This window comes from Camelus bactrianus, chromosome 32 (assembly GCF_048773025.1).
Source record: "Camelus bactrianus isolate YW-2024 breed Bactrian camel chromosome 32, ASM4877302v1, whole genome shotgun sequence".
In the NCBI taxonomy this organism is placed as follows: Eukaryota; Metazoa; Chordata; class Mammalia; order Artiodactyla; family Camelidae; genus Camelus; species Camelus bactrianus.
The window spans coordinates 22729894-22756307 of NC_133570.1; the positions used below are offsets into that span (position 1 = coordinate 22729894).

A 26414-nucleotide genomic window follows, 5' to 3' on the forward strand; every position below is an offset into this window, starting at 1 on the left:
TTTTCTCATGCTATTTTTGCTCAGCTTTTAATACTTCTTTACTAAAAAAAAAAAAGAAAAAAAAAGATTTAATTCATATACCAAAAAAGAACTCTCTTAAAAATATACAGTTCAGTTGTTTTTAGTATATCCACAAAAGTGTGTGACACCAATTTCATCGTCCCAGAGAGAGTGCCCACTGTGCTTAGTCATCACTCCCTCCTCCACCCCAGCCTGACAAACACCCATATACTTCCCGACTCTGTGGATCTGCCTCTCCCCGGCATTCCGCATGTGGTCCATTCTCACTACTGCAAAGCTGCTGTGAATGCTGAGCTAAGTCACCACAAGTGCCCGGAATGACCAGCTACAGGGCTGCCCAGCTGAGCCCAATCAACCCACAGAATGAGAAATAATAAATTGTTACGCTGAGTCACCAAGCCTGAGGAACACGGGCATTGGCTGCCGGGGTTGGCACCCCTGAAGTGTGTGAGGACACACGCGCTCAAGGCCGTGCCAGCACGAATCCAGAAGTGATCTAGAGAGAAGCCCTCACCATCTCCAGTCACAAAACAGAGGTTCTGCTCTCACTGCAGGTACAAGAGCGTCCCTTTTAAGATAAAATTTTTATCTTAAAAACCCAAGTAAGCAAGTACAAAAAGAATGAAAACTCTCTCTCAGGTTATCTCACTATTTGAAAAAAGCATCCAAAACCCGAAACAGCTACGCACCCAGATCTGCAGCTGCAGACAGGGCGAAGGCTGCCACGGCCTCTCGGGCAGCTGCTGGGGTAGAAGGGGCCCCAGGGCGCGGTAAGGAGAGCCCTGTAACCCTGCCTGAGCCAGTGCGCAGCGGAAGGCGCCAGCAGAGCTAGGAATTCATAGAAAAACCAGTCACGTCAGTCTTTTACAGACATCGACTCGTGCATGACCAAGCACCAAGTCCCCTGGAGACCCTTCTACCATGCTCAACACCCACTCCTTCCCGCTAGTTAGCTGTGGAGCCTGATGGCCGCCTTTCATGGTGACTGTTTCCAACAAGTGAGGCTTGACTTCACGTGGGAAAGGCTTTTAAACCCACCTTCCAGGGGTTCCACTGGAAAATGACTGTTTTTATCAGTCACTGAAAATAAGCTGCAGCCTCTCAAATTCCAAACTCATCCATTCCCTTTAATTGAAAAAGACTGTAGAGTGGTTCAGAAAGTTATAAGAATTCTAGGCACCAGAGGATGAGGTCAATATTGCAAAGAAGTTCTGGAATTAAGAACAAAAACTAGACAGTCTACAACAAAGTCCAGTCACTTGCAGAGACAAGAGGGCGGGCAACCAGAACACTGAATCAAGCACTTTTCCCAGAAAACTGAGCACGTGTTATGTACGTGTACACACAGCACCGAGACATGGGGTCACACCCCTCACTGCGAGGGCAGCGAATGCTGGGCTGCGGGCAACGCAGTTGGCCCCGCAGGGTTTCTCTGGACTCCGTGTGGCATGGCCTTAGACGGGACTCAGGAGGCCCTGCCCGCAGCAGCGCCCCCAGAAGACATGAGGAGGCCTCACCTTGGTCGGTCTTGGTTGCTGGCTTCCAGTTTTCAGCACTAATTACCGGCAGACAGACCTGCCCCTTCTCGTCGATGTTTGGGTGATAGATCTTCGTTTTAAACGTGATCTTCGGGGGTTTGAATGGGTACTCTGCTGGAAAGTTGATTTCAATTCTGAAGGCCCCCTTATCATACGGAGGGTTGTCCTGGAGGGAAAGACAAGAGGGCACAGTGAACACGCCATGTCCACAAGCTGTGGTAGGGACAGGAAAGTTCTGTCTACTCGAGCAATTCATTTGTTTCAAGAGGTTACTAAATTCGGCCTCGTCACCTTCGGGGAACAACCATCAACCAGTGTTTCTAAGAGCAAGACACCCGCTAAACTATGAAAGGCCTGAGATTGATGCCCTGGGCTCTCTACCCTGTTTTTTAAATAGACCCTATTTTTTTTTTTTAAAGTAGTTTTAGGTCTACAGCAAAACTGAGAGGAAAGCCCAGAATTCCCGTGTCTCTGCTCCTCCGCACACAGCCTCCACCACCCGCCCGCCGTGCAAGCCTGGGTGCACAGGGTGCCTGGGGACACACAGCCCCTCCTCCAGCTCCGGCCTGACAGCACGCTCCCTGGAAAATGGAGTTCCTCTGCTGGGGAGTGAGGCTGGCACACACCAGGTCTCCACACTGTCCCCTGTCCCAGTCCCACCCAGGGAGGGGTAAAATTAGGGAGGGCTGAAGGGTGGGAGAGGTATTCCAGGCAAAGAGGATGAAGACTAGGATGGCTGGGCTTGGAAGGGACAGCATGGGGCAAGCCAGGAGGCTGAGGCCCCGTTTAGGGGTCTGAAGCACCCCACCAAGAGGCTGGACACACTGTCAGAAGGTGAACTGTGTGGCAGCTCATCAGGAAGGTAGAGCCTGGGGTCTGGATGAGGGAGCAGAGGCTGCAAAGATGCAGGCCATGAGCAGCTGTGTGAGGAGAGAACCCCATACACACCTGGGAAATGTGGGGTCAGGCTGGACTAGAAGATCATCTTCACCCTAACAAAACCTTCCCTCATCCTTTCTGTAGGGAACGCAGAATTCTCTAGAACTCTGTCCAGAAGTTAAAGTGGCAGCAGACCCCTCCCAGGCCTCAACCTATGTACGCACCCGCACGGCTCGCCATGTAGGAGAGCTGGACTCCCTGTAACTGATGAGTTTATGGGGGGCTTGGGGAACACTGCTTTTGGTTTTCTAAAAAGAGATTTAAAATGTTTTTCCTAAGTAAAAATCATGGTCATTTATACTGCTTGAGCCATGTAAATCTAACTTCTGTATGACTTCTGGCTGGTGAGACCTGTCAAGTCTGTTCACTCGTCATCCAGGAATGACCAACTGCGCAGCCCTACAGTGCGCCAGGAGCTAGGAGGCAAATCCGGGACCGTTCCGAACATCCACACCGGTGATGAGGTAAGAGCCACCACGTCCTGCACACCCGGCGCACGAGAGAAAAGTCAAGAAAAGCAGCTCTAATATACAAGCAGCTCACATGACTTAATAGGAAAAAAACAAACAACCCAATCCAAAAATGGGCAGAAGACCTAACCAAGCAATTCTCCAAGGAAGACATACAAATGATCAGTAGGCACATGAAAAAATGCTCAATATCACTAATTATTAGAGATATGCAAATCAAAACTATAATGAGGTATCACCTCACACCAGTCAGAATGGCCATCATTCAAAAGTCCACAAATGACAAATGCTGGAGAGGCTGTGGAGAAAAGGGAACCCTCTTACACTGCTGGTGGGAATGCAGTTTGGAGCAGCCACTATGGAAAACAGTGTGGAGATTCCTCAAAAGACTAGGAATAGACTTACCATATGACCCAGGAATCCCACTCCTGGGCATATATCCACAAGGAACCCTACTTCAAAATGACACCTGCACCCCAATATTCATAGCAGCACTATTTACGATAGCCAAGACATGGAAACAGCCTAAATGTCCATCAACAGATGACTGGATAAAGAAGATGTGGAATATTTACACAATGGAATACTATTCAGCCATAAAAACCAACAACATAACACCGTTTGCAGCAACATGGATGTTCCTGGAGAATGTCATTCTAAGTGAAGTAAGCCAGAGAGAAAGAAAAATACCATATGAGATCATTCATATGTGGAATCTAAAAAAAAAACAAAAAAAAAAAACAAAACAGAAACAGACTCATAGACATAGAATACAAACTTGTGGTTGCCAAGGGGGCGGGGGGTGGTAAGGGATAGACTGGGATTTCAAAATGTAGAACAGACAAACAAGATTATACTGTATAGCACAGGGAAATATATACAAGATATTATGGTAGCTCACAGAGAAAAAAATGTGACAATGAATATATGTTCATGTATAACTGAAAAATTGTGCTCTACACTGGAATTTGACACAACATTGTAAAATGATTATAAATCAATAAAAAATGTTAAAAAAAAAAAAAAAAAGAAAAAGAAAAAGAAAAGCAGCTCTATCACTCCAGGAGGCGGGACAGGCTGGGCCACCCATCCAGGGAACTTGGCTAAGCTCATCTTAACTCCTCTGAACCTGTCCCCTCCCAGGCTCGGGGGTGACCAAAGGAGTAGCTCAAGTGTGCACAAATCAGACAGACTGTTCGTCTGTCCCAGGGGGTTTTGCTGAAGGTGTGCTGGTCAACAAAGGATGTGTCTTCTGCATAAAGGCCTAAAGCACCCCATGTGAGTTTTCAACATTTAAGCGCTCAACTTATTGTGGGAAGGCATCTCAGAAACTACAAGGGACCTGGAGAAAACACAGTTTTACCATAGAAAAATATTCAAATTTCAGGAATCTGCTTCAAACTGTCCTCCTTCATCTGGGAAGTCCCCCATCCTCTCCAATAGGCTGCAGTGGGCTCTGGGTGAGCAGAGCAGAAACTGCAGATCCATTACAGCTCCCAAGCCCTACCCCTGAGCCCCAAAGCCACTGTGGCAACTGAGACCAAGAGGAAGCTTGTCTACCGCTCCAAACCGCCTGGGGCCTCACACCCACATGTCCTATGTCCCACCCTGTGGTCAAGCTGGTGCCTTCCTTCCCATGGCCACCCTTCAAGAACCCAAAGACCCCACCACACCCCATGTCAGAGCCCTTCCACCAGCCGACGTTAGTCACAGTTTTGTGTCACCAATGTGATGGCTTTCCCTGTGACTCAGCGAGGACACCATGCAGCTCTGTGCAGCCACTCCCTGACTTGGAAACCGGCCACAAGGAGATCCGGCCCTGTGGGAGCAGGCGGACCCTGGTTCGGCCTCCTGACCTACCACTCCTTCGGCGGCGTCCTTCCCCCAGCCAGGAACGGAGCTCAGCCCAGCTGGCGGCCCGGGTCCAGCCTGCTGTTACAGAGGACAGGGAGGGGCCTCCCCGCTCTGAGAGCCAGGCTGGTTCTATGCTCTGAAGCGTCATGGTCCACTCCAGGGTCTGGCCCAAAGCCAAGACAAGCACATGGTCTCTGAGCACAGTCTTCTTGCCCTGTGTAAACTGTCAAATAGTCATTCTCTCTTATCTCTTCTAAAAACAAGCTTCCGGGTTACCCAAATTATGAAATCTGTTCAATTAGCAGACTCATCTTGTGCTAACTTTGCTTTCTGAAGATGACTTCTTTGTACTGTTTTCAACACTCTGGTTTGTAGGACTTTTCACAGCACAGCTTTGTCAAGGAAGTCCAGGGTGGAGAGCCTCAGTGCGGTGCATGGACTCTGGGCCTGATGCCCCCGCTCCGCCGCACACCCCGCTTGGCTGCGCTCTGAGTTTCAGAGTCCGGATTCCTAGCGGGCAGTGCTCCCTCCCAAAAGCAACCTGAGTGCACCCTGAGGTTGGTGGCAAGATTATTTCTCCTGTGAGGCTCCGCGTCAGGAAAGTGGGTGGGGGACTACAGGAAGAGGAACCAGAGAGGAGAGAAGGGACAGAGGCAGGAGGCAGAGCCAGGAGGAAGGACCCAGAAGGAGGATGCACCCTGGCAGCGCTCCTGGAGTGGGGCTAGGCTGCCGGCTCCCTCCTCCCCGCACCAGGCCCGGACTGTGTCAAGCGCTCCTGACCCCCAGAGCCCAGAGAGAAAAGAGAAGGCAAAGCAGCACCAATGCCCTCCCAGCTTGGTGAGTTTTTAGGTTTTGTCATAAGCAGGAACAAAGGTCTTAAACTGAGGTGAAATTCACACAACGTACACCTGACTAACAGAACGAGCACAATCCCATGGCATTTAGTAAATGCCCAGTGCTGTGCAACTCCCTCTCCCTCATCTCAAGACATTTCCTGTCACCCCAGAGACACACTCTGTGCCCATCAAGTAACAAATGGAAAATTCAGGCCACAGAACTGTTCTGTATGCTGCATTTTTGCTTCCATGGAGGCAGTGATGGGGAAGTGGGGCAGGACGGGGCTGTGCAGGTGGGTCTAGGTCGGGCTCACCTCCCTGGGTCCCGAGACCAGAGCACCTGCCACACGACCATCTGTCAGGTGCACTGACTCTCTCTTTTCAAAGCCAAGCGAAGTGGGGTTTCCTTGCTTGTAGTCAAAAGCAAAGATCTCACTAGTATGAATGGTGACTGGAGGGGACACGGAGGAGGGCGTGATTCAGAGACTAGGGATGGACAGTTTCAGAGGAGACTCAGGAGGAGGAGGATGGCCCAGCTGGAAGGAGGTTTGCACAGCTTCAGAGGCAGGAAGAGGCACGGTGGTCCCTGAGAAGGCCTCTCTCTCTTCAAGTTAATAAACAGGTATTTAACTCAACCAGCCTCAGACCAACTCAGAGTTAACTGGTGGAGGGCATGACCCAGGGACAAGGGAGCAAAGCTCCTCAAGAGGCTAGTGCCTGAGCCCAGGGAGGGGAGCCACTGTGAGCCTGTGAGGTGCTGCAAAGAACCTTTGAGATGGAAGAGCCTGCAAAGGTGGCTCCAGCTGTTTACAGTGGGACGTTATCAGTGTACTTGATGCTCATCCCCCCAGAATACCCTACAGGGCTCAGCAGAAGCTGGTGTGTGGGCACTGGGAGTGGTGAGCCCCAGGGAAAGCACGGAGGTCAGGAGAACAGGATTATGGCACAGAGACTGCTCCTCTCCCAGCAGGCTGGGGGGTGACCACCAAAGCAGTACAAGGCCTCTCCAGGAAACTTCATTTCATTCTAAAAACAATTATTGACACAGCTTTGAATATACAAGGCCTCAGGGATTCAAAACTGCCTCACAAGCCTGTGCTTATGAAGCCCAAAGGCAAAGAAACCCAGGGGTAGTCTGGCCATACAGTATGCAGAGAGGCAGGCACTTACTAGCTCTGTTTACAAATAAGGAACTGAGGCACAGACAGTTAGAAGAAAGCCTTAACTGCCATTGTTGATACATTTCCATGTGTACATGTCTCATCTTCTCATACAAGGTAAAACCAGCAGCAGCACCACCACCTGTTGCGGGTGACAGTGACATTCGTGGGGAACAGGCAAGAAAGGAACTCAAGAAACAAACCAGTAAGATGTAACTCAGAGAAAAGGAAAGGAAAGAAAAAAAAAAGGGACTCAAGCTGGGACAAACTCTCCCCTTAAAGAACTAAGGCCTCAAACCATGAAGTCAGAAAAGGACAAAGAGCAAAGAAATATCAAGGAAGTGGGGAGGGTATAGCACAGTGGGAGAGTGCGTCCTAGTATGCATGAGTCCCTGGGTTCAATACCCAGTACCTCCATTAAAAATAAATAAATGAATAAATAAACCTAATTACCCCCACCCAAAAAGAAATATCAAGGAAAACAGAAGACATCATAACATAAAAGAAATTACCATAAAAGCAAAAATTAGCAGATCAGAACACAGAAAAAACAATGAAATTTCTACTTCTTGATACATGAAGCCCGTATAACCATCTATCAAAATCCAGACATAGAAAACACAATCAAATCTTGCATATGAATACAGATGCAAACACACTAAAGACTAAGAAACTTAATACAATGGAATATTTTTAAATAGTCCACTGTGATGAAGGACGAGTTGATCAGAAAGCAAAGAGGGGCTTAATTAACAGGTCACTTTGAGAACCTGCATCATAAAACCTAGGTGACAGTAGCCAGGTCTTTAATGAAATCCACTCATTTGTGATGAGAAGACAATGATTTAGGGTGCACCATCAGGAAAACAGCAAAGCAGGCAGCTCCAAACTCCCATCTCTCCAGAGAAACATAAAAAAATACTTCAGAAACTGTCAGAACCAACTTTGTCAGAATTCTGGAGAACAGCCAAAGGTATACAGCAACCAAATGAATGTAGAATCAAGAAAGAGGCAACTGGAACTCACGGTGAGAGAGCTCTGTGTCGATTCTACCTGCCGTCAGCCCAGCTCCGCCCTGGCTGGGCGACAGACCTCTTAAAGATGGACAGCTCTGTTTCCCGCATGGGGCCCTGGCACTTGGTTTCAGAGGGAGCAGGACAGACCTTGCTCACAAATGACCATGTCTGTCTATTCTGCCTGACCAGGGGCTCCCTGCAGGGCCGACACCAGGAGCTCATCTGTTTGGCATCACTCAGAACCCACAGAGGATGGGGAAGTGCAGGAACTGCTCAAAAAGACTGTTAGGCTATGAAAACTCCCAGGTGGCTACAGCAAATGGCAGCGGTGGAGACACAACAGACTGCTTACAACAAGGAGCAAAAGCCAGAGAGAAACCCAGGACGAGCAGGGCATTCGGAAGCACCCAGGTGCACTGGGGAGCTAAGAAAGTCACACACACGCCCAGGACAGGATACACACTCTGAAAAGAACCGACAAGATCTGAAGCTCTCGCCACTGGCTGACTCCAGGCTCAAAGAAAGTCGGAAGTGAAGGCTGAGGCAGGACTGGACCTGGCTAGGCCCCACGTTAAAGAAGTACTCCTCCCAGAGCCAACCTGTAAACACTGACAGAGATTCTTTCTTTCAGCTCCTGGCATTCAAGAAAATTTCAGTTAAAACACCAGTGGAACACAAACAAAGTCTTCAACAGTCAAGAACAGCTAATCCTGGGGAAGGGGGAGAATGTGATTTCTGAATTGTAATATTCAAATATCCAATTTTCAACAACAACAAAGCATACAAAGAAACAGAAAAGTATGGCCCATTTAAACAAAACAAAACAAACTGACAAAAAACTATGCCTGAGGAACCCCAGACATTGGACTTACCAGATAAAGCATTAAAATCAACTGTCTTAAATATGCTCAAAGAGGTAAAGTAAATCATAGGCAAAAAACTAAATAAAACCAGAAAAATACTATCTGAACAAAATGAGAACATCAATAAAGAAAAAAATTATAAAAGGGAACCAAACCAAAATTCTGGAGCTGAATAGTACAATAACTGAAATGAAAAACTTACTAGAGCAATTGAACAGTAGATTTGAGTGAATGAAAAAAAAAGAATCAGCAAACTTGAAGTGAGGACAATTGAAATTATTCAGTCTAAGGAGCAGAAAGGAAAAGAATGAAGAAAAGCGAACAGAGCCTAGGCACATATGGGACACATCAATCACACCAACAGAAACATTATGGGAGTCCCAGAAGGATAAGAAAGAGGAAAAGGGTGGAAAGAGAAAATAATGACTGAAAACCTTCCAAATTCCACGAAAGAATCTGTATATCCAGGAAGTTCAGTCAACTACAAACAGAACCAACTCAGAGAGACCCATACCAAGATACATAGTCAAATCATCAAAGGACAAAGAGATAATCTTGAAAGTAGCAAGAGAAGTGATGTGTCAGGATCCTCAATAAGACAAACAACTGATTTCTCACCAGAAACCATGGAGGCCAGAGGCAATGGGAGGACACATTCAAGGCAATGAAAGGAAAAGACTGTCAGCAAAAGTATGAAAAGGAATATACAAACATATGTATACATATTAAATGTGAATGGAATAAATGCTCCATTTAAAAGACCGAGATTGCATGAACGGATAAGAAAACACAATTCATCTATACGTTGTAAGAGACTCACTTTACAAAGACACAAAGAGGTTAGAGGTAAACAATGGAAGAGATACTACTTGCAAATATTAACCAAAAGAGAACTTCAGTGGCTATAATATTACCAGATAAAAACATTTTAACTCAAAAAAGACTATAAGAGACAAGGGACATTATATATCGATAAAAGGTTCAACTCATAAAGAAGATGTAACAATTATAAACTTATACATAATTAACAAATTATGAACCAAAATACACAAAGTAAAAACTAACGGAACTGAAGGGGAAAATATAGGTTATAAAATAATAGTTGGAGATTTCAATACCCCACTTGCAATAACAGAGCAAGATAGAAGATCAACCAGTATCTTTTCTGACCACTATGGAAAGCAACTAGAAATCAGTAATGGAAGAAAAGTGGAAAACTCACAAGTATGTGGAAAATAAACATGCTCTTAAACAACCAATCTGTCAAAGAGGAAATCACAAGGGAAATTAGAAAATACTTTAAGATGAAACACAAGATATCAAAACTTTTTGGATTTGAAAATCAAATCAATAATCCGAATACATTAAGAAATGAGAAAAAAGCAAACTCATTCCAAAGCTAGGAGAAAGAAGTAAATAATAACAATTACAGAGGAGATAAATGAAACATAGTGCAGGAAAAAACAGAGGAAAAATAAATGAAAGGAAGTTGGTTCTTTGAAGAGATCAACAAAACTGACAAATCTACCCAAACTAAGGAAATAAGAGAGGAAATCCATATTACCAAAATCAGAAATTAAAGCTGGGACATTACTACCTATTTTACAGAAATGAAAACGATTATAAGACAATACTATGAACAGTTGTACATCAAAAAATTGGATAAATGAGATGAAACAAATGTATAGAAAAATACAATCTATCAAAACTGAATCAAGAAGAAAAAGAAAATCTGAATAGACCTGTAACTAGTAAGGAAACTGAATCAGTAATCAAAAACCTCCCAACACATAAATCAACTATAGTTCATTTAAAAAAATAATAAATAAATGAGAGAGAGGGGTGGGGGCAACCTCCCAACAAAGTAAAGTCCTAAATTGGATGGCATTTTTTTTTTTTTGGTGAATTCTACTAAACATTTAAAAAATTAACACCAATCCTCGAACTCTTCCAAAAATTTGAAGATGTGGGAACACTTTCTAACTCATTCTATAAGGCCAGCATCACCCTGATAGCAAAGTCAGACAAAGACACTACAAGGAAACTATATCAATTTCAATGCAAAAATCCTCAACAAAATACTAGCAAACTGAATTCAGCAGCATATTAAAAGGATCATACACCATAACCAAGTGGGATTTATCCCAAGTATGCAAGGATAATTCAACATACAAAAACAAAACCAACCAATACACAAGAATAAAACAAAAGGGAAAAAAGATCATCTCAATTGATGTATAAAAGGATTTAACAAAATATAACACGTTTTCATGATGAAAACACTCAATAAACTAGGAATAGAAAGGGGCTTCAACATGAAAAAAGCCATATATGAAAAACCTACACCCAACATCATACTCAATGGTGAAAGTCTGAAAGCCTTTCTCCTAAAATTAGTAACAAGACAAGGATACCCACTTTTGCCACTTCTATTCAATACAGTATTTGGTAGTTCTAGCTGCAGCAATATGGCAAGAAAAAGAAATAAAAGGTATCCAAATTAGAAAAGAAGTAAAACTATCGCTATTCAGAGATGACCTGATCTTATATGTAAAAAGCTCTAAAGATTACTCATACACAAAACTATTAGAATAAATTCATGCAAAGTAGCAGGATACAAAATCAACACACCAGTATCAGTTGCACTTCTATACCCTAACAATGAACAATGTGAAAAGGAAATTAGGAATACAATTCCATTTACAATAACACTAAGAAGAATAAAATACCTAGGAATAAATTTAACCAAGAAGGCTGTTAAGACTGAATGTCTGTGTCTTCTCCAAATTCATATATTGAATCTCTGACCCCCAGTGTGGCTATATTTAGAGTAAGGAGATAATTAAGGTTAAATGATGTAACAGGGTGGAGCCCTGATCAACAGAATTAGTGCCCTTGCTCTCTCCACCACGCACTGAGAAAGGGCCTCGTGAGGACATAACAAGGCGGCTACAGAAGAGTCCTCACCAGAAACTGATCCTGCCAGACCTTGATCAGGGGCTTCTAGCCTCCCAAAGTGTGAGAAAATAATTTCTGTTGTTTAAGCAACCCAGTCTACAGTTTCGTTTGTTTGTTTTCAGTCTGAGCTGAATAATATAAAGGTGTAAAACTTGCACACTGAAAATTATAAAACATCGCGGAAAGAAATCATAGAAGACCTAAATAAATGGAAAGGCATCTTGGGTTCATGGACTGCAAGACTTAATATTGGGAAGAGGATAATACTACCCAAGGTAATCTAAAGAGTCAATATAATCTCTCTCAAAACTTCAACAGTGTTGTTTCGCAAAATGGAAAAACCCATTCTAAAATTCATATGGGATCTCAAGGGACCCTGAATAGCTAAAACAATCTTGAAAAAGAAGATCAAAGTTGAAGGACACACATTTTCTGATTTCCTGACTTCCTACAAAGCTACAGTAATCAAAACAGTGTGGTACTGGCATAAGGACAGACATTCAGACCAACAGAATAGAACTGACAGTCCAGAAGGAAACCCTCACATACATGCTCAATTAATTTTTGACAAGGATGCCAAGATCATTCAGTGGGAAAGAGCAGTTTTCTCAACAAATGGTTCTAGGAAAACTAGACATTCATATGCAAAAGAATGAAGCTGGACCCTTACCTTGCACCATTTTAAAAATTAACTCAAAATTGATCGAAGATCTAAGTTTAAGAGTTAAAACTATAAAAACTCCTAGAAGAAAACATAGGGGAAACCTGCATGACCTTGGCTATGGCAACAGTTTCTCAAATGTTACACTGAAAGCACAAGTAACAAAAGAAAATACAGGAAAAATGGACTTCATGAATATTAAAAACTTCATAATCAAAGGACACGATCAAGAGAGTGAAATCCACAGAACAGGAGAAAATATTTATAAATTATATATCTGATAAGGGGTTAATATCTAGAATATATAAAGAACTACAACTCAAAGACATAGAGACAAACAACTGAACTAAAAACATAGAGAGCAGCTTTATTCATAATTTCCCAAGCCTGGAAGGAACAAAAATGTCCTTCAGGAGGTGCATGGATAAATAAACTGTGTGTATTCAGACAACAGAATATTATTCAATGCTAAAAAGAAATGAGCTATCAAGCCGTGAAAATACACGGAGGAATCTTAAATGCACATTACCAAATGAAAGACGCCAATCTGAAAAGCTACATACTGTATGATTCCAACTGTATGACATTCTCCAAATGGCCAAACTATGAAGACAGTAAAAAAAAAAAAAAAAATTAGTAGTTGCCAGGAGGGGTGGAGGTAGGGGTGGGGAGGGGGAGGGGGCAGGCAGGCAGGACTGAATGAATAGGCAGAGCACAGAGGATTTTAAGGCAGTGAAAATACTCCATATGACACTATAATGGTGTGTACACATCATTACACATTCATACATTTGTCGAGACTCAAAGAATGTACAACACTAAGACTGAACCCTGATTTAACTGTGCCCTTTAGGTGATTACGGTGCGGAAACATAGGTTCAACAATTGTAACAAATGCCCCACTCTGGTGGGGGATGCTGATAATGGAGGAGACTATGGGGGTGGGGGGAAGATGGGAAATATCCGCACCCTCCTCTTAATTTTGCTGTAAACCTGAAACTGTTCTAAAAAAAAAAAAAAAAGTCTTAAAAAAAGGGCAAAAGAACTTTGGATATTTCTCCAAAGATATGCAAATGGCCAACAAGCACGTGGAAAGATGCTCAACATCCTTAATCATGAGGAAAATGAAAATCAAAACCACAATATTAGTTCACATCTACTAGAATGGTTATAACTTAAAAAAAATTAAATAATTGTTGGTTAAGGATGTGGAAAAATTGGGACCCTGCTGGTGGGGATGCAAGACAGTGCAGCCACTGTGGGAATCAGTGCAGCAGCTCCCTGAGGAGCACATATGTACAACACACACACACACACACTTCTACACATGCACCCAGAGGAGCTAAGAACAGGGACTCAGTCAGACTCCTACACACCAACGCTCACAGCAGCGTGTCCCGCAACAGCCAAAGGGGAAAGCAACCCTGGCGTCCATCAACAGATGACGGAATAACAACATGTGGTACACATGTGTAACAGGATATTCTTCACCCATAAAACCGACGTGCTGATACGTGGTACAATGCAGCGGAACTGCAGAAACATTATGCTAAGTGAAATAAGCCAGATAAAAAAGGACACATTTTATATGACTCATGTATGTGAAATGTCTATAGCCAGCAAATTCATTGACCCAGAGAGGGGCTGAGGGAGCACCAGGGGCTGGTGCAGGGGAGTGGGGAGGTACTACTTAATGGCTATGGAGTTTCTGTTTGAGTGACAAAAAATTTTGGAAATACATTGTGATGATGGCTGCAAAACATTTTGAATGTAATTAATGTCACTGAATTGTATGTTTAAAAATGACTAAAATGGCAAATTTTATGTAATATATATTTTACCATAATAAAAAATTTAATGAAGCAAAAAACTTTTTAATTTTCAAAAAGAGAAACTTTAGGAATTTTTGAATAAACAAAATTTAAAAGAAAACAGTAAGCTGAAAAAATTTGTCCCAGACATTAAGGATTATTTAATACAAAGAAATCCTACAATTCAACAAAGAAACACACTAGAACCCTAACAGATAATAGACTGTGGAGATATAAACAGGCAAAAAGTGAAAAAACCTTCAACTGTAATATAAAAAGTTTCACATGCAAGTTGATATGGTCTGAATGCTTGTGTTCCACACAAAATTCCTAACCCCCAGGGTAATGATATTGGGAGATGGGGCCTTTGGGGGAACAGACCATTAGGGCAGAGCCCTCAGGAAAGGGATTAGTGCCCCTTCTGCCGCATGTGGATACAGGGAAACGGTCTGTGACCCGTGAGAAGGGGGCCCTCACCCAACTGGCACCCTGATCTCAGATCTCTAGCCACCACAACTGTGAGAAATAAGTTTCTGTTGCTTATACGTTAACCTATTTAGTACCTTGTTATACTGCAGCCCAAATGGGACAAAGACACCGGTCAAACTGAGACCTGATGCACCTATCAAAATGGCAACAATGATTTTTCCCACATGTTTCACAGACTCTCTGTTACATGTTAGCAAACAGTGTTCCAGCAAGCCCCTGAGTGAAGCTAAGCATTTCTCTCTCTCTCTCTCCCCTTCACTCCCCCCTCCCTCCCTCCCTCCCTCTCTTTCTCTCTCCCTCCCCCTCCTCCACACTTATTGAACTTTTAAGACAGCCAGAGGGGAAGCATTCCTCTGAGAGGTGAGGATACTGGGGATCACCACACCAGTCGAGGAAGGGCTGGGGTTCTCCCCTTGGGCAGTTAGACCCCACGGCCTGGGCACTGAAGTATGTGCCCCGTTAAAAATGCTCAGCAACCTCCACGACAGCCTAGGACACATGTGGGCGCTTGTGCAGATGGTGCCTGGAGGAGTGTACGTTGGCACAACCTTTCTGGAAAGCTGACCCTAAAGGAATATATAATACAGAATTCTATCCCTTAAGATCAGAATCTAAAATAAACAAAGATGACGACATTGTACACTTATAACTCATATAATATTGTACATCAACTATACTTCAAAAATAAAAATAGGGAGGGAGGGTGTAGCTTAGGGGCAGAGTGCTGCTGAGCACGCATGAGGTCCTGGGTTCACTCCTCAGTCCTTCAACTTGAAAAATAAACAAACAGATAAACCTGATTATCCCCCTCAACACGAAAAAATAAATAAAATTAAAATGTTTTTAAAAATAAAATTAAAAAAAAAGACGCACACTAAGTTTTACACATAAAGATGTTCACAGACAAATTATTTTAATTTATAAAGCTAACAAGAAAGGAATAATTAAACAAAATGATCACATAAATACTATATAGCATATCATACAGTTATTAAAACTTATGTTCATGCAGAGTTTCAAGGCAATGACTGAATAATGATGAGAGTACAACAGTTATGAAATGATCCCATTAAGGACGGCAAGCACAGAGGCAGGGGGGCACACCAGGTTGAGGGGGACACCCTCACGGGGTGAGCAGCCTAAGAATGTTCACCACCTGTTCCTGAGGGGCTGCTGCCAAAAACTATGAATTGAACTTCTTCATAATGGGATTACGGGGTTTTTTTCTTCCTTCGACTTTACAGATGAATTTTACTTTTATTTTTTATATTACGTTATTGTCCTTTTTTCTTTTTTAACAGAGGTACTGGGGATTGAACCCAGACCTAGGTATGCTAAGCATGCACTCCATCACTAAGCTATACCCTCCCCACAACATCTGAATTTCAAATGAAAAAATTTTATGTAAAAACAAGAGTTCACAGGGACTGCACCTGAACTGCCCTGGTAAGGATGAAGGGCCTCTACAAGTACCTCTTCAGCTCCCCGACCCCCACCTGGTGGGCTCCGGCTCCCCCAGGACCAGCACCTTCAGCACCTTGTTGTCAAGGCACACTTCTGCAGGGCCTGGTCTTTATCAGTCCGGCCCTGCTTTCATCCAGTGGGACGGACCCCACGTGAGTCTGGGCAGAAGACCCCGGTGCTGACCCAGACCCTGCGGTGCGGGAAGACTTGAGGCCCAGGTGTGGGGTACTAGCAGAGGCCCTGGACAGATTGGTTGACAACTGCTTCCTTGAAACTCTCCTCACTCCAACCCAGGGGCCTTGGGCAGTGACTAGAGGAAGGGAGAGAGAGAGGAAGAGGCAGAGGTGGCCTAGCAGGGGTGAGAGCAGCCCTGGCTGTGGCCTGCTCTCTGGGCACAGTGTCCCCAGGGGAAAGCAGGGCTTGGCCTCAACACTCTCCAGAGTCTCAGCCCAGGCACCCTGGGATTCTACCAGCCAGTCTCCACCTTGGGCTTAAGGAGTCGTAGCCTGTTCCACAGGCTCTGCCAGCACGACACAGAAGGGAGGCCTGCCAGACAGCCACCCACCTTCAGAGCCAGCCGCAGTCTCTCGGGCCACTGGGCTCCCGGGTTAGACTGCCCAAGCCTGACCACTTAAAACCGTCCCTTTTATTCTTAGCATTTTTCAAAAGACCCACAGCTAAGTGTTCACTCATTTTATCAGTAGGAAACAAAAAGGGGCCAGAAAAAGCACCAGTGGTCAGATTGTCTTGGCTGTCCTTCCACTCAGTACCTAATAGGTCCCTATAGTGGGCAAGGGCTGGGTCAAAACCAGCCTGGATGCTCCCAGGTGTAAAATTTTCAGTGTGTACTGAAGCACTATACAGCAGACCCTTCCTTAGTTATGCCAATGATTATAAAAATAAACTACAAATCCAGTATTTGCTGTTCAAGTTCCAGGGACTTTTAAAAAAGGCATGACTTACAACCAGCGTCAAGAAGAAAGCATCTGCAGTCAGCTCCACGCTCAGTGTTAGCAAAGTGAGCAGTCTGCGTGGAAGATTTCAGGCCAGGCGGGGGCGAGGCAGGCGCAGGGCTGCCAGAGGCTCAGGGGAGGAGAGGAGGTGGTGGATGGGAAGAGCAGGGAGGAAGGGGTGCTGGTCGTGAGCCGGGGAGATTGGAAGGCACCTGGCCTCCAGGACAGGTGGTGGGGCTCCGGGGATGGGAGGCCAAGCTAACCCCTCCACATACGGCAGAGACCTTGTGACCTCATGGAAGCAGCAGGGTCCACAAGAGACAAAACAGAGTGAGAGGCAGGCAAGAGGCTGAACAAGACCCGTGTCTGATTCAGAGGAAGCGGCAGGGCAGGAGCGAGGGGGACATCCTGGCAACTGGACTGGACCAGGGCGGGACCCTGTGCCCAAGGGCTGCTGAGCCAGAAACGTGGGAACTTGGGCCATGTGCTTGCCAGGAAGCGGTTTCAGCAGGGTGGGAGAAACTGGAATGGTACCTGGAGTCGGTGCAGGACCAGCCTTTTGAGGGGTGAGGAGACGAAAGGTTGGAGACAGAGCAGACACCCAACCAAAAGGGCAGCAAGGCCACACAGGAAAGCCGCTGTGGGAGGAGGCCGGCCCAGCCAAAGGGAGGCGGCAGACAAGGCACTGGATGTGAAGGGCAGACACTGGAGGCAGAAGCCCCAGGAAGATACTGGGGGGGGGGGGAACAGGTGGGCCACTGGGCAAAGGGATCTGAGACAGGCGGGAGGCACAGACTGGAGGGCACCAGGAGGAAAACCCGGAACATGGGTGTCCAGAGGGTGAGAGACAGAGATACAAAACCAGGCAGGAAAGCAAAGAGAAGATGCAGATGGGAAAGCCCGCCACCTTCCAGGAGAGGTCGGGGAAGGCGGCCCTGTCTGGACAAACTGGGCCAGGCAGAGAGATGCCGGGAAGAGCAGGAGTTGGACACATACTCCTTTCTGGGCCAGTAACCACAGACCTGGAAAGCTTGGGACCCCCCCTAGAAGGTTATGAGATCAGAGTGCAGATGGGGCCTCCTCCGGAACCTGAGGCTGCAGCCCTGCCCTTCTGCGCACCGGCTGGCTGCCTATGCTTAGAGCCTCCTTGGGAGCAAAGGAGCCCCGCAGCACACACATCACCTTAAAGAACAATCTGGTAAGAAGTGGAGGTGTTCAATACTCACAGGAACAATAAGCCCTTGCCAAGTCAATAAATTAGCTTCATCAACCTGGATGTTACGGAAGTTTTTCATCCCACATTTGCGGATTTCTTCAAGCTCCTGTTGATTGACAAAGCATAAAGGGGTGTCAAATAGGGGAAAGCACCACATGTCAAGACCCCTCCTGACTCCCTCAAATTAAATCAAGTGCTGACAGCTCCACCGAGAGCACTCCAGAGTGTGGCCAGACAGCCTCCACCCGGCTGAGAGGCCCGGAGCCACGGTGGTCCCCTCGACCCATACCCCCGACCAGGACAAGGCCCCACCTCAATGAACCCACAGAACTCCGAGGACGCACCGCCTCCTCTATGGGCCATCTCCCTGCCGCGGGGCACAGAAGTGGGCGGGGGCCCCAACGCCTTCCGGCCCACATCTGGGAAGCTTGGACAGATCACGTGTAAAGATGAAGAAAATGGGGGACAAGGAGCAAACACGCCCAGAGTTGTCCACCATTGCTGGGGATGCTGTTTCAGAAGGCTGGTATCTCAGCCCAGCGCCCGACCAGGAGCACGACTGCAGGCTGGGAATGGGGGGACATGGGGACAGGAAACCTTCACTGAGCCCTGGTTCCCTTGGCTGCAAAAGAAGGGCACTGAGACTCAGAGTTGTAGACAAGGCGGGGAAACCGAGTTGTAAGCAATACAACCCTCGCACACATGAGGGTTATCACCAAACAAACAGTCAACACAGCAGAGGCTATTTCATGCAGAAAGCACGACCAGCTTGGCTCCACTGGGGCCCTGCCCAGTCTTCTGTCTAGAACTGTCACTTGTTTTTCAACTGTGCCCTAGCCCGACACTTCTCACTGCTTCCCCAACAAGGCGTTTCAGCCCCAGCCACCCACTGTGCACCTGCCCGCCCGCATCCCCAAAGTCCCTCCGTCCTCAACCCTGGGTGAGATGCCCCCCACTATGCCCCCACCCAGCCTCTCCTCCAGGACACAACAGCCTCCTCCACCTCTCTTGGGTGCCTCTTTTCTGCAACCCCAGAGCACCACCTGCTGAGCCCGGCCTCCTCCACTGGGCCGGCAGGACTGCGCCCTCACTGCCCTGATTTCCTCCCCGCTGGTCCAGCCCACGCACCTTGCTGGAACTGGGAAGCCCCTCCCAGTTCGGTGCCACGGCTCTGATTCAGCCCTGCGTCCTCTGCAACCCACAATTCCATCACACAGCCCGTGTACAAGGCACCCCGGGCACACAAAGGTACGGAAAGGGACGAGTCCCAAGAAAGGGGGACTGAGCCAAGTGTCACGTGTTCTAAGTTGAAGGATGCGCAGTGCGCCTGGCAGAGAGAAGCTGAGAAGGACATGTGTGAAACGAATATGCAGAACAGGCAGCTGGGACACGCGGGCAGAGAACTGGCTGAGTTTCTTCCCACAGAGCACTGCTGCTTGTCGGCCCCGGCAGCCCAACACAACCATCAGCCTCTGTCCCAGGCCCAGAAATTCTGGTCCAGCGGGTGTGGGGTGGAGTCTGAAATGGGGTATTTTAACAAGCTACACAGCAAGATGATGAGTTCCATTTCTAAGCAATGCTCAGCTTCCATGAGGAAGATGCCAGCGGCCACAGTTGTGACCCCTGCAGTGGGGGAAGGGGTGGCCCGGCCCATCTTTCTGAGCCTGCAGGAGGGAAAGCAGGGAACTTGCTGGCAGGCAACTGGCCCTCCTACTAATGTCTAGGACTCACCAGGGAGGCTGGTCTGTGGGTTATGAAGCCCAGGCAGACTCAGGAAGGGGGAGAAATAACTCGCATGCCCACACGCCCACTCCAGCCCACTCACCAAACAGGACGTAAGCATTGAGAAGCAGGTGTGAGGGCAGGGATCAGGAATCCCGGCAGCCCACGTCAAGCTCAAACACTTGCTTAGTGACAGGGTTAGTAAGCAGATGGGAAACTGGGACTTGCAGAGGGAAAAGGCTCTAGGATGAAAAGGGTTCCCCATATGTTTTGATCTTCTGGTCCTTGGCTCTTAAGATTCTGGGCTAGAAACAGAAGACACCATGCCCCCAAGGGCTGAGTCCTACCAAGCTATGAGAAATGTTTTAAACCAAGCACAGACAGGAAAAAAAAATTCCAGACAGAATTTTGAAATTAGACAGTCAAAAGAAGAAACAGAGGAGAATAGATTCAGTATTCATGGAATGAAATAAACTTCAAAATAACCTATAAATATACCTTATGGCTTCAGAAATCCACAAGCTAACAATATGAGGTGTGGATAATAAACACAAGAAGATACATTCCAAAAGAAATTACAAAAATATAGCAAGATGGGACTCAGCTGTAGGATGGCTGTGAAAAATTGAAACTTGCTCAAGAAACTTCAAGGGAGGACCAAGTGGGCCTGCAGGCTGCGGGGAGGGAGGGAGGGCACCGGTCAGCTCTGACATCGAGAGACACATGAGCAAATGTGGGAGCTACATGGTGGGAGGACGCCACAAACCCACAGGCGACACTGACAATGGGACAGCAGGGAGGCTCTGGAAACAGGAGACTCAACTCATCTTGCTGTCAAGTTAAGCTCACCAAAGACAGAGAGACAAGCTCCTTTGCATAATTCTAACCAACAGGAAGTGGGGATAAGGCAGAAGTGAGAGGAACCAAGACAAACAAACAAAGCCAGCCAGCCCTATAATCTCCAGGGAATGCTGGGCAGCCCCCGGGAGTTTCTCAACAAGGCATCCAGCAGGACTGTGGACTTGAGCGAGCAGAGCCCTGCCCATTAGATGCCAGGCCTTGTGACACCACCCCACCCGACTTCCCAATGTCCTCTACAGCCCCAGTGCTGAGAACCACTCTCGGGAGCCAGGATGCTGAAAGTCCCGCGTTGCACAAGACAGTCCTGCAGACAAGAACTGTTCAGCCCAAAATGCCAATCACGCCTCCACTGAGAACAAGCTGAAGAAGACAGATTCAAGTCATTCAGAGAAGAGACAGGTTCACCTAAAGGCCTGGCAAACCCTCCAGCGAAACTGCACCCCACAACTGGGGATGAAGAACGGGGAAGGAATGTCAAGGAAGTAGCGCCAACTCTGAGTGGATGGCAAGTGTCTCTGAAGGGTGATGGAGGACTCAACAGAGGAAAGCTGTCCGAGGGGCCCAGCTCCAGAACAGAGACAGAAAGACCAAAGCTAAGACAACAGGGGCTTACCGAATACGTCCCACCATGGCCCGTTCCAGCCCTGCTCAGAGCAAGGGGCCATCAGGTCAGCAGCTTCGGTTGGACGGCACAACGCTGACTAACCCAGGGAAGAGCCAGGGAGAGCAGAGCCAAGGGGTAGACCGCGCAGGTGGTGGGAGCCTGGGTGCCAGTGCACTGCCCAGCCCGCTGCCCGCTCCAGGCCACAGCTGGTGCGGGGCAGAAGTGGACTGCTGCCTGGCAGCTCCGTGGGCACCGGCCAAGGGATAGTCCCCTGAAGGAGACTTGCTGGCCCCTGAGAGGAGCCCAGGCGCAGGACGCAGTTATGCACACCGGGCTCTCCATCACACAACAGAGTAGACACATCCAAGTTTGGGAAAAGAATTTAATAAAGTCTCTCTTTTCTCTTGCTGAAGTCTATGATGGGCCCTTGAAATCCACGGTCCACAGTCCCCCTGGGTAACCTTCGCACACGGCTTGCCTGAGGCCTCCCAGGAGCCATGACTCCTATTAGCTAGAGCCCATGTCCCCTTGAGGAAACCCAGCCGGACGTACAGAGGAAACGCCTGCTGTCCAAGTCACGCTGCCTTGTGTTGAATCAATGCTGCGGATGGCAAGTGTCAAGGGAGGGGGTGCTGGTACAGTGTGTATCACCCTGTAATTTCCTACTCACTAAATGGAAAAAGGCATATCATGCCCCTAAAGAACTAGGGAAAGTAAAGCTGAATGCTGTCTCCCAGGCTGTCACGGCCAGGTGAGGGCAGCAGAGCTGCTCCAGGGACCTGCAGGGCCAGCAGCAGAGGGCAAGGGCTTCGGGGAGAGAGGCGGTGACAGAGCCCTGAAGGAGAGGAGAAGAGAAGGCAGGGAGAATGGGCAGGCATCCACATCCACTGGGAGCGGGGAGTCACACGTGGACACAGAAAGGCTTAGGAAAGCAGAGGAACCGGAGGCTGGCATAGGTGGTACTAACTTTGGGGACTCAACCAGGGTGTGGGCCCTGGCCCAGAGGGACTGACTCCTGCCTAGGCCCACCCCAGACCCTGAACAGAGAATGTCCAGATGGCGAGGGGCACCTGAGCGGGGTCCCAGGTGATGGAGGGGGCACTCCTGCTTGAGAGCCATGAGGCTCAGCCAGCCTGATCCTCCTTGAGGAAGACACTGAGGCCCTGACTAGTTCAGCGTCACTTCCGTGGCTGGAGATAAGCTCCTGACAGAGCGAAGGTCTCCCACTGAGCCAGGCACACAGAAATAGTGCAAGGAACCCCTCGGATCACAAGTCCACACTAACAGAAACATAGAACTTTTTCTTGAAAAGTGAGTGCTTTCTGTGACTTATCTTGTTTATTTTACTGCTGTCTATTCTGAAGCATCCTATGGGCAATAAAAGCAGAATACTCCAATCCCCAACCATTCTCTTCAACATTTATTTTATACATTATCTGTAGAAATATATTTTGGCATGCGGTTGTTTCAGCAAATCATCAGTGGACTAGAAAGAGCAGAGGCTTCTGGAGTCAGACAGGCCTGGGCTCAACTCTAGCCCCACTCTTCACACCTGAAGCTCCAAGTCTCCATCTTACCTGAAAATGGTAGAAAACCTACTTCACAGGGCCCTGCTGAGCCTTACAAGGTACCCTGTAGAGGGCCTAACAGCTGGCACCCCTAGCAGGTACTCAACAATGTTGGTTTCAGCCCCTTCCATAATTGTATCACCACGTTTCTTAAAACCTAGGGGTGCCAGGGCACCAGTGTTTTCCACAGATATGACACGGCCATGGCGTTTACACCCTATGACCAGAACTCACGGGGTCCTCAGCGAGAAATGAATATGTTTACGGTTGTTAGCACAAAGCTTTCAGAAATATCTGAACCTTTATATCTCAAATAAAAGAGAAAACGAAAAGAAACACAAGAAGGGGGCTTGCCAGGGGCATATCACACTCCCCTCTGGAGGGCATCGTCATTGTCAGAATCCCAGCAAAGAACCAAAAGGAGGGATGCCAGGGAAGGGGCGTGCCTTTCTGCAAGACCAAGAGCAGAGGCCAGACCTTGGGTGGGGGGAGGCGGGGTGAGAAACAATGCTCCACACTCACGGGGGACCTGACTGGAGCCTCGCATCCCGAGGAGGGCACATCAGGCAGGTCAGCTTTACTTCACAGATGTAAGGCTGAAAAGAGGCTGGGAGAAGCCCAAGTCATAGACCGACCGGGCACAGGGCGAGGCCAGGACGAGAGCCAAGCCAACTGCTCTCCGTGAAGACCTCAGCCACGTGGAGCAGTGCATCAGGGCAGGGCAGGCTCCCATTGACCAGGACCAGGACCCGGACCCGGACCCGGGCAGGGCCTCCAGTCTCCACTAGGACCTGTGGAGGATGTGGCAGGCTTCGAACAGCACTTCTCAAGACTGCAAGGGCAGAAGTGCACAGTCTTTGCCTGGGCCAGCACAGCCCAGCAGTCAGGGTCTAGGCTCCTCCTGCTTGGGCAAAACGAAACCTGGCAGATGGAGCCCAAAGTCTGAGGGAAAGTACAGAATCACTCAAACACCAGTTACACAACTGGTAGGACATTAGTGATTTGAAAGAGCCACTTCCTGCTCGTGTGACTGTATCAAAGTGACGAACTGTGACAGAAATGCACTTTGCAAGTTTGCACAAAGCAGCTGGCGGCAATGACACCATATCATGACTTTAATGCCACTCACCACACTGTAAATCTAAACACAGAGCCCAGAACACGATTCTCCTACTTCAGTTACTACTCAGCCCCACACGTCCCCCTCCCAGGAGCCAATGGTATGTCAGTGACCTCACCCCAAGTCACACTGGACCACTACACCTGGCTACAACCCTAACTCAGTGTGGTAGGCCCCCAGCCCTTTGGAGAAATCAGGACACAGAGGCTCAAGGCGAGGACACAGACAAGTCCACGGTGAGATCAAGATCTGAACCCAGGTCCCTGATAACTTGACCACAGCATGCTGTTCCAGGGCAGGGGTCCAGTCCCCAGGTCACCCTAGGAGAATTCTCGGCACAGGCTTCAGGGACTGCACTGCCCACCCACTCCAGAGTAGTGGGGCCCTCCTGCCATCTCCACAGTCAGCTCCTGGCCGGCCGCCTGGCTCCGGGATGCGTGTCTGTCTCCATCTGAACATGGTGTGCATGGCAGTCTGACCTACACCACGGCCTGCAGAGTTCAGTGCCCCAGGAAGAGGATGCGGACGCAGGTGCTGGTCCTTTTGTAAGGTCCGCTTCCCTGAGCCCAGGTTCCTGACGACTGGTACGCTGGTGGGAAGGAGACATCTACAAACTATCCAGGAAGGGCTCCGGGGCTGTTCCACTTGTGAGCTGCGCCTGCTGCCCCCACTTGTGACAGTGTGGGCAGCGTCCCTTCTCAGGGAGGGAGCACCATCACAGGCACTGGATTTGATGCCAGTCACTGCTTTGGCTGCAAACGTGCCCCCCAGAGTTGGGGCTGTCTAACAGCACTTCACCCCTCTTCCAAACCTGCTTGTAAAAAGCAGAAGCAAAATCTTGACAAGATAACAAAGTACCAGAAACTACAACCAACACAGACCTGGAACCACTAAAAACAGCACTAAACACCAAACATCACCTAACCCGAGATGAAATCGCCAACTCTCCACCCTGCCCCTCCTGAAAAACCCAAAGCAGCCCCGTGAAAGCAGGAGCAACACCCTGAGAGCAGGGAGACCGGGCAAGGAGCAATCTGGCTCGCCCCACCTGCGGGTGGTCGCTGAGCCTGGGCCTCCTCCCCTTGGCAGGGGCCCTGCCACTCTGGACCACGAGACACTGGGGCGAGGGCCGGGAGGAGCGGGGCAGCCACCACAAGCAGCCTTCCTTAACTTCTGCTTCAAGGCTGAAAGAGAAGACAAAAGGCTGCAGTATTATTGCTGCGAGGGGCTCCTTCAAACCCCACCCTCCTCCCAGCTCCGTACCCGGGCTCCTCTTGGGACACAGTGAGCACCACTGCCGTGCGCACACATTCAGGGCAGGAAGATAAAATACGCATGGTGAGATTCTCAGAAACAAATTTTGAATTCAAGAGCTTTCCAATTTTGCTGGAAAAAGTAAACATCTTTAAACAAAGACATACTCACGCAGCTGTCTCAGTAAACCTCTCTCTAACCCTAAGGAACAGGTTACTTCAAGAGGCAGGAGAGCGCTGGGGCGAGAGGGCCAGCCCAGTGGCTGTCATGTCCGGGCAGGCCTGCCCAGACCAGGCCCCAACCCACCTCTGCACCCCAGCACCCATCCGCCTCCAAACCCAAACCCTCCCGACCCACCAGCTGCTCTCTGCCTCCCAGCGGTGACATCCACAGGGATCTCACACTTGGTATACGCCAAACACTCATCTAAGTGCTTGCTGTGTATTAATTCACTGAATCTTCACACAGGTGAAGTGATTAATGCACAGAGAGGTTAGGCAACTTGCCTGGGTTCACTCAGCTAAGACGTGGCAGGCCCAGGATGCAACCTCCGGAACCTGAACTTTTAACCACTATTCAGTGTTCTCCCTCTCAGGAGCTCTGCCCTAAATAGGAAGACTCTTCTCGCCCCCTTTTTACTGGGGGCAGGGCTAGGCTCATCGAAATGCTCAAGACAGACAGGATGAGGCAGGGCAAGTGACATATGCCAGCAAAGCCCTCACAAGCAAGCAGCCCCTCCAGAACGCTGCCCCCGGGGCTATGCTGAACCCTCACCTGAAAGGCACAGCATCCCTCTGCCAGCTATCCCTAAAGCCATCAGCATCACCCTCCCTGGCGCCCCTTCACGGAGAGGTAGCCCTGCCAGGCGCTGACTGGGCAGAGGGAAGGAGGACTCGTAGCTCTGGAGGGCCAGCGCAGGGCAGGCCAATCAAGGGTAAAACCAGACCAGTCCCCCAGTGCTTCTGGAAAGCACCTCAGGGGCTGGCCTAGCTAAAACCCAAGGAGGGGATGGCGCAAGGTCAGAAGCAGGAGGGTG

The 26414-nt window shown here is 48.1% G+C and overlaps 1 protein-coding gene across 2 annotated transcripts in view; it reads right to left on the minus strand.

Annotated features, from left to right (window-relative positions):
- The window catches only part of UBE2L3 (ubiquitin conjugating enzyme E2 L3), a 36466-nt gene that overhangs the window by 5072 nt on the left and 4980 nt on the right, over positions 1-26414 (minus strand). Inside the window, exons 2-4 of one of the 2 annotated variants that reach the window (XM_074356622.1) lie at positions 25173-25308; positions 18260-18355; positions 1539-1725 (exon numbers count right to left, since the gene is read on the minus strand). In XM_074356622.1, the coding sequence (XP_074212723.1) occupies positions 1539-1725; positions 18260-18328 (256 nt within the window). In that variant the 5' untranslated portion in view covers positions 18329-18355; positions 25173-25308. The remainder of the gene's footprint in view (positions 1-1538; positions 1726-18259; positions 18356-25172; positions 25309-26414) is intronic. The other variant, XM_074356621.1, reaches the window with a different exon arrangement.